We start from the raw sequence: 9,249 nt of genomic DNA, 5'->3' as shown, positions 1-9,249 counted from the left end.
CCTTGTGGACCTTTCTTCATTGGTTATTCCCTCTCATATCTGTATCTTCAATAACTCTTTTTTCACTGGCTGTTTCCCATCAGCATTTAGTATACTCAACTTTAACAACAGGAACAAACAAAACTCTCCTACTCTGTGTTCAACTGTTGCTCACTCTATTTGTTCCCTTCAGTTATCAAGGAAGCTCTTCAAAAGAGCAGTCTATAGTTGCTTTCCCTATTTCCTCACTTCCACCCCATCAAAACTAAGCCTGCCCCACCCCTCAGTCTGGCTTTTTTGACCCCAGAACAGCACGGTTACTGCTCTTTTTTAAGATATACTTAGTTGGTTATGTTATTACAATCGCCCCATTTTTTCTCTCTTTTATTCCCTCCACCCAGTTCCCTCCCTTTCCCCACCATTCCTCCACCTTAGTTCATGTCCATGGCTCATTCATATAAGTTCTTTGGCTGCTCCATTCCCCATACTATTCTTAACCTCCCCCTGTCTATTTTGTATCTACCATTTATGCTTCTTATACCCTGTACCTTTTCCCCACACATTATCCCTGATGGTGACCTTCCATGTGATCTCCATTTCTGTGAATCTGTTCCTGTTCTAGTTATTTGCTTAGTTTATTTTTTTTAGGTTCAGTTGTTGATAGTTGTGAGTTTGTTGTCATTTTACCGTTCACAGATTTGATCTTCTTCTATTTCTTTTTTATAAATTTTTATTTTTATTTAATTCTTGTTCAAGTACAGTTTTCTGTCTTATATTCCCAGCCCTGCCCCCCCAGTGCTCCCCACCTCCCTCCCATTTCTGCCCCCCACCTTAGTTATTGTCCATGTCTCCTTTATACTTGTTCCTATGAATTCTTCCCCCTTTCCCCTATGATTCTCTCCCCTCTCCCCTCTGGACCCTGTCAGCCTGTTTCATATTTGAGTGTCACTGGTCATATTTTGCTTGCTTGTTTCTTTTGTTGTTTAGATTCCTGTTAATGGTGATATCATATGGTATTTGTCTTTCACCACCTGGCTTATTTCGCTCAGCATAATGCTTTCCAGTTCCATCCATGATGTTGCAAAGGGTAGGAGTTCCTTATTCCTTTCTGCAGCATAGAATTCCATTGTGTAAATGTACCATAGCTTTTTGATTCAGTCATTTACTGATGGTCATCTAGGTTGCTTCTTCTATTTCTTAGATAAGTCCCTTTAACCTTTCATATAATAAGGGGTTGGTGATGATGAACTCCTTTAACTTGACCTTATCTGGGAGGCACTTTATCTGCTCTTCCATTATAAATGATAGCTTTGCTGGATAGAGTAATCTTTGATGTAGGTCCTTGCCTTTCATGTCTTTGAATATTTCTTTGCAGCCCTTCTTGCCTCCAAGGTGACTTTTGAGAAATCAGTTGATAGTCTTATGGGCACTCCTTTGTAGATAACTCTCTCCTTTTCCTTCCTGCTTTTAAGATTCTCTCCTTATCATTAATTTTGAGTAATGTAACTATGATGTGCCTTGGTTTGTGCTTCCTTGGGTCCAACCTCTTTGAGACTCTCTGGACTTCCTGGAAGTCTATTTCCTTTGCCAGATTGAGAAAGTTCTCCTTCATTAGTGTTTCAAATAAGTTTTCAATTTCTTGCTCTTTCTTTTCTTTCTGACACCCCTATGATACAGATGTTGGAATGATTAAAGTTGTCCCAGAGGATCCTAAGCCTCTCCTCATTTTTTGAGTTCTTGTTTTTTCATCCTGTTCTGGTTGAATGTTTTCTTCCTTCTGCTCCAAATTGTTGATTTGAGTCATGGTTTTCCTCCCTTCACTGTTGGTTCCCTGTGTATTTTTCTTTATTTCACTTTTCATAGCCTTTATTTCCTTCTTTATGTTTTTGCCATACTCACTGAGCTCTCTGAGCATCCTGATCACCAGTATTTTGAACTGTGCATCTGATAGGCTGGCTGTCTCTTCATTACTTGGTTGTATTTTTTTTGCAGAACTTTGAAGTGTTCTTTCATTTGGGCCATGTATTTTTTTTCTCAGTGCACCTGTTATGTAGTAAGGGTCAGAGCCTTAGACATTCACCAGGGAGGGGCAACCTATGTCATTACATTGTTGTGCTGCATGTGGGGGAAGGATCCAAGAGAAAGCAATGACACTTGCTGGGCTCTTGGCAGACTTTCACAAGCAAATTGGGCCCTTCTAGTGCTGATTCCCAGGTAGGTGGTTTTGTGTGTGTTCTAGGAATATGTGAGTCTCTCCAATGAACACTCCTGAGAGGCCTGGAGTTTCTCCCACTGCTGCAATCCCCACAGATATTTTTCAGTCAGAGGTTTTGAGGCTTTATTTCCCCATGCTGGAACCCTGGGTTGCTTGATCTCTCTTGCTCCCCAATTGTTCCTCCTGGTTTATCCACATGCCAATGTAGAACCAGCCAGTCCACCAGCTGCTGCCTCACACATCTCCGTCCTTCAGCTGCAACCTTGCTGCAAGTCCTCTCTGCCCTGGCTGCCCATCTCTGCCCATCCGACCAGTCTGGATGAATGTTCCTTCTTTAATTCCTTGGTTGTCAGACTTCCATACAGTTTGATTTTCAGGCAGTTATAGTTAGTTTTTGTTTTAAATTTGCTGTTGTTCTATTTTTGGTTGTGTAAGGAGGCAAAGTGTATTTACCCATGCCTCTATCTTGTCCAGAAGTTTCATTGTTACTGCTCTTGTTAAGGAAGCCAATGGCATGCTCATTGCCAATCCAGCCAAAAAATTTTACTGGACCTTTCGCTGTTGCATTTAATATAACTGATCACTCTTATTCTACTTTTGTCTTCATGTTTCTCTTGAAGCCAGGTCCCCAATGGGGGACAGACATATGAAAGGCAACCACATATTGATGTTTCTCTCCCACTCTTTCTCCTTCCCTTCCTCTCTCTCTAAAAATAAATAAATAAAGTGAATTTTAAATAAATAAATAAATAATGCATCTCTACTTCTTGGCTTTGGTGATGCTGATCCTCTCATAATTTTTCCCCTTCCTCTTCGATTACCCCTTATAATATTCCTTTGTGGATTTTCCTCTGACATCTTGGTATTTCACATGATTTTTCCATTCTATGCCTTTCCCCTATATCATGTCATGTATTTCCATGTTTTTATCTACTGTGCTTTTGACTCCCTAATCTATATCTATACCCTCAGACCTTGCTCATGAGCTTCAAACATGAATACTCAATTGCAACTAAACTTGTGGGACATGGTATGTCTCACAGGCACCTCAAAAACAAACTCAGTTCAGTTTGTTCATTAGGTTCCAAACTGAGGCAGACTCATAGAGAACAGGGTAACAGCTAAGGTAGGGGAGGGTAGGGGAGTGGAGGGATTGAGCAAAAAGGGAAGAAGACTCATGGGCATGGACAACAGTGTGGTGATTGCAGGCAGGAGGGATGTAGGGGAACTAAATGATGATGGAAAAAACACAATAAGAAATAAAAAATTAAGAACAAAGTAAAACTGAAAAAAAAACCCTCAGCATGTCACAAACTTATCTTCCTTACTCAAATCTGCCAATCTTCCTCTATCAACCTCAAAATCTCCATTTTAGTAACTCAGACCTCTATCCACACAGTTGTCTAGGCCTAAAGCTTGGGAGTCATCCTGGACTCTTTGTTCAACTAGTTACCAAGATCTGTTAAGTCTGTCTTCTAAGTATCTATCTGATATATTTTTCTTTATGTTACTATAGCATATTAGTCCAGACTCTGCATCATTTCTTAAAAAAAACTGCTTAAATGGCTTCTCAACTGGTCTTTTTTGCTTATTGGCCTACTCTTCCTTAATCTGCTCTCCACACTGGAGCCAGAATGAGTTTTCTGTAATGCAAATCAGATCACATCACTCCTAGGTGTCAAGCCTTATCATGGCCTCCCACTCCTTACTGGTAGAGTCCAAGCTTCTCCACATGCCTTATGAAGGCCTTTCATAACCTGGTCCTGCTTACCTTTCTACTCTTATTTCCTATTGTTTTTTCTTATTATCTTTCTAAATAATATCAAACTGAATATACCTCATCATGCCTCCATGCTTTTTGTACACACTGTCTTCTCTGACTAGCATGACTTCTTGTCTTCCAACCAAACCCTTATTCAGCTTTCACAATTGGACTTGGAGTAGGTCTGAATAGACATTCAATAAATTAGTGACAATGACTTGCCTCTACAGAGAACTGGGTAGCAGGGGCACAGGGTTGAGGGGAAGACTTACTTTGTCCATCCTCTTGTACTTGTATTTTTGCAACATAAGTTTGAATTGTTTATTCAAAGAAAATAAACTGATATTTTTCTAAAAAAAGAGTCGGGGCTATATTCTCTAGAAAGCTGTGCTCCATCCCCATCTTCCACTTCGGTAGTTTTCCCTCCCTTCTCTGTGCTACCTCTGGGCCTAGTATGAACTACTGTTAAGTAGAATAATCACATTATGTTGAAATTTTTATTTTAAGGTGTCTGCCTCTCCAAGTTGTAAGCTTCTTGGGGGTAGGGGTTGCGTCTTATTTTTGGTTATTTTCCCAGAATCTAGCATAGTCCTCCATGAATGTTTATTGAATGAATGGAGAAATGATTGAAGAAATGAATGAAGTATGGGGAGGCCCAATTATAAAGCAGGGCTCTCAAGCCTGTGCTCTTTCCAGATCATCTTTACTTTGTCCTTTTGTCATGTATTGAATCTGAAAGTAATACTTCATATTTATTCTTAAGTGTTATCCATCACTCTCAGTTTGAGGTCAGCATTACCCATGGCCACTGAGATCCTTTCCATTTTCTTTTTTTAAAATTAACTTTATTAGGGTAATACTGGTCAATAACATATAAATTTTAGTTATACAACTTCATAATGTGACATCTATACACTCTATTCTGTGCTCACTATCACAAAGTCTAATCTCCTGTCACCTTGTATTTGATCCTCTGTACCTTCCATGCTCTTTTAAAGTACCCGCTACCTTTGTGTTATTGGCAGATTTAGTATATATTTATATGTTCTATTCTGAGTCATTGAATCACAGAATTGAAATAGTTTGGCTAATACCTCCTATTTATTGACCATCTATAGTGTGTTCAGCATTGTGTTAGATGCTTTTACAGATGAGATTGTTACAGCATTTGATACAGATGAGGGCATTGAAATCACTATGGTTAAGCACTTTGCCCAAGGTCACATTGCAAGGTGAAGTTGAAGTTTGAACTGAGGTTTTTTTATTTTTAAGTTCATGCTTGATTCCTAACACAATGCTGATTAAAAGGGGCCTCTCCACTGTATGACTACTAGGCAAGGGTTGGCTTGAACGTCTTAGTGTCTGGTGTTCATTGCACCTCAAGGCAGCCCACTTCAGCTTTGGACAGTTTTGTTTCAAAAGGTCTTGTTTGTAGTAAGCCAAATTACAAAGGTGTCAAACAAGACACACAGCTAAGAATAGAGCCTTTTGGCACACTGCTAGAACTTCCCATCTAGTCTGACACCAAACCATTCATTCGTTCAACTAGTTAGTTATAAACTCAACTTAACAAACAGCTGAAGCATCCAGTCCACATTTTGCCATCTCATCTAGAGCTTTGTCCAATGCCTGTATGAAATGAAATCCACTACAACTATCAATTCTCTGATCTGCCAATCTAGTAATCAGATTTTTTAAAAAATGAAATGAAGTCTGGGAGGGATATTTATTTGGGGGGGACAACTTATCAATAATTCAAAGTAATGATTTTCCAGTGGCAGACTTTCAGACATTACTGACAGACTGTCAGGAAGGTGATTTGGAGGCACTGGGCTTCCCACTGCCTTCAAATGGCATCTAAGTAGGCAGTGCTCCCCCTTCCATTGTTATGAACAGCAGCACTGTTGTTTGCACCTGGTTTTATTGAGGCTTCCATTTCAGTTTTCTATAGTTTTATTTTTCTTTGACTACATTCTGCCCTTGCACATGTTTTCTCTAATTCATTCTCTAAATATCTACATCTTCACCAAATACAGACACACACACACACACACACACACACACACACTGTGTTTTGAGAATCAGTGCATTAAGCCCATCTTCTGGAAGCCTTCTCTGAGGTCCCCGAGCTGAGTAATTGCTTCTCCTCCTGTGGGATATAGCAGAAATTGCACACAGTGTTCATCATGAAGTAGATTCCCCAGAAAATATTAGTTCCCTTCTCGTTTTCCTTCATGTATGTCTCTAAAATAGTACTGATCACATCATACTGTGTTTCATGTTTATTTGTCTGGCTTCATCACCAGTTCTGAACTCATGTGTTCATCCATTGAGCAGATATTTATTTCATGCTTAATGTGCACACAAGTCATTGTTAATGTGAGGTGCTAGGGATACAATAATTTCTGAAAATTGTACTTTCACTGTGTCTTATTCATTGATATATTTATAGCATCTAGCATAGTGCCTGGCAAATAAAGACTGCTCATTAAATATTTGTTAAGAGAAATCTCCATGTGTGGTCCGTGGACAGTTTGCATCTGGATCACTGAAGGGTGCAAGTTAAATGTTAAATGTAAGTTCTTTGGTCTTGCGCTAGATCTACTGAGTCAGAATCCGTTAAGGACAGGCTGTAAGTATCTGCATTTTATCTAGTTCTGCAGGTTTTTCTTTCACATTAAAACTTGGGAATCATTACAAAATAGGAGAGGTCGGAGTACTAATGCTTATTTTTGGAAAGCACAGCTAAAATCAATTGAATAATATTTTGGGGATATCAAATTACTTTATTTGAAGGAATGGTACAAATGAGAGACACTAGTGATGATTTGGTAGAAGGTATAGAAAAGGTAAAGATAACTCCAACATGCATGTACTGCTTTGGTGAATAGGGACGTCACTCCTGTGGCTGTGGGAAGGAGGCCTAAGCTGAACCCTCTTTACTGTGTCCCAGAGTGTGCTTGTCAAAGAGATACTCTGCCATGCCATATTCAAGGACCCTCAACCTGTGCAGGTTGGGTACGTGATCACCCAATTCCTTGATGGATTTCATTTGCTCATCCAGGTAGTGAGTCTCAATGAAGTCACATAAATGAGGGTCATTTTTTTCAGTGGCCAGTTTGTGTAAGTCAAATAATGAACTTCTTTCCAGTGTAATGCACACTCCATTCATTCGGCTCACTCTATCTGTCTTCATGGTCTGGTTTCTTGATATCCTGAAGGAAGATTTGGCCACCTCATTGGATCTACAGCTTTTATCAGAATATCAGCATGTTTCCTCTCCTCATGAGATTGGTGAAGAAAATGTTTGGCAAAGTTCTTCAAAGCCAGAACATTGAAGTCAAAATAGTAAGACATGGACAGATAGATGTAGGAACCACAGAGCTCCAGGTTGTTCTGATGGTTCATGGCAGTCTTGAGTCCTGGTGGTAGCTCTGGGGCATCTGCAAGGTGAGTGTGGTAGTCATGACGGGTGGCTGAAAATGGGAGGTTGCAGACAGGCTGCTCAAGTGCTGGTGGCAGCCTTGGGGCGGTTTCAGGATGTTGTGAGGAGGTGGCAGAAGGATGAATCTGGGTGGCTGGCTGGAATAGGGGGTCAAGTGCTGGGTTCTATTCAAATACTATTGAAGCAGGAAACTGTGATGACTCTTGGCAAAGATTGTTTGAATCATTTTTAGTGCCTCTCATCACAGTAGGAAAATTTAATAAAGGACAAAAAGGCATCAGTTAAAATTCTCTGGGAAGGTTTTTAAAAATAGGCTTGGAATATTCAAGTAATTAAGCAAGAGTCCTTCTAAAGTCTAATATGACAAGTGGAATTATTGTTAATAAAATTTAATGCTAATTTAAGTTAAATTTATGATGCAAGAGAGTTTTCATTTTTATAAAGCTATTTGTATACTTGATAATATATATTGGGACTGTGTCTTATCTAACTACAATATGTTTATTCTCATACTATAGATATGAATCACAAATTTATTATTTTAAATTATGAGAGAGTATGTCACAAATGTATTTCTACTTTAACCTTGGTTATATGTGTGACCTATCTGATGTTTAGTCCTTGATCAAAAATGATAGTAGTACTCATTGTCCATGAAAATTAAATTTATTTTTAGTATTTTATGCCATACTTTTCAAGAGCATACTGTTATTAAATATATTCTTTGATAATCAATTAGGTATGTAAGATCTGAGTCAACCAAAGACAGCATAACTTCCTTTCCAGGAAGACTTCCTGATTTCATGACCATGTTCTTGGGACCTGGAACTTTATATTTGGGGTTTGCCTTGACATGATACTCCTGGTCAAGAACTGAGGTGTCAGTGCATGTTGGCACAAACCTCTTAAATATCCACAGGTTTCTATTTCTTCTTCCTTTTTTGTACCATTACTTTAAAAAAATAATTTAGGATTTTGTTGGTGTCACTGTTGCCAGCTAGATCATGACCTGCTGCCCTCACAGAGCTTGTTGGACATCATGTCAAAGGACTTGAGAATTCTGTGCAGTGACTCTTACCTGGAGCTGAGTGAGGATCGGTACCAGCATTTCAGTGGTGATAACAAAGAGCATGAAAAAATACTGAAAGAAAGCTGCACTCCGTATGTGGGGAATCTTTCCTTTTCTACAACCGATGAACAAATATTTGAGCTCATTAGTAGATGTGGCAATGTCAGGAATGTATTTATGGGCTTAGATAAAATAAAGAAAATGGCATGTGGTTTCTGTTTTGTAGAATACCACAACAGAACTGATGCTGAAAATGTCATGTTGTTCCTAAATGGAACCATCTTAGATGACTATATCATCCACAGAGATTGGGATCTAGGTTTTAGAAAGGGCAGACAGTATGGCTGTGGCCAATCTGAGGGCCAGGTAAGAGATGAGTTTCATGAAGACTTTCATGCTGGTAGAGGAGACTTTGGAAAAGAAGCTGAGGCCCATGATAAGAGAGGAACCCCTTAGTGAAAAACCTTCAGCTCTAGCCCCTCAAAAAAGTGTTTTAAAGAAAAACTCCAGGTAAGCAAATAACACATCATCTTATAACAAGTTTAAAGTACTTCATTTGCTGACCAGAAACTCTTTTGATATATTTCCTCTCTGATAAATTATTAAATTATACAAACACAAATGTTTTTTTTTCTTGTATTTTTGAAGCTGGTTGTCAGATTACCAGTTTGACTATCAGGTCATTAAAAGTAAAATTGTATTCAGGAACAAATTAGATAGGTAATATCTGAGTCATCTAGAGCACAAACTCACTTTCAGAAAGACATCACTTGCATTTT

General features: G+C 38.9%; 1 protein-coding gene across 1 annotated transcript; it reads left to right on the top strand.

The window, feature by feature from the left end:
• Window positions 1-8,440: 8,440 nt before the first annotated feature.
• On the top strand, window positions 8,441-8,926 carry LOC118998548 (nuclear cap-binding protein subunit 2). Its single transcript, XM_037062787.1, has one exon. The coding sequence runs from the start codon at window positions 8,441-8,443 to the stop codon at window positions 8,924-8,926; it is 486 nt and encodes a 161-aa protein (XP_036918682.1).
• Window positions 8,927-9,249: the final 323 nt, after the last annotated feature.

This window comes from Sturnira hondurensis, unplaced genomic scaffold (assembly GCF_014824575.4).
Source record: "Sturnira hondurensis isolate 20B ecotype Veracruz unplaced genomic scaffold, ASM1482457v3 Scaffold0014345, whole genome shotgun sequence".
Classification (NCBI taxonomy): domain Eukaryota; kingdom Metazoa; phylum Chordata; class Mammalia; order Chiroptera; family Phyllostomidae; genus Sturnira; species Sturnira hondurensis.
This window is presented reverse-complemented; position numbering and strand designations above follow the sequence as displayed.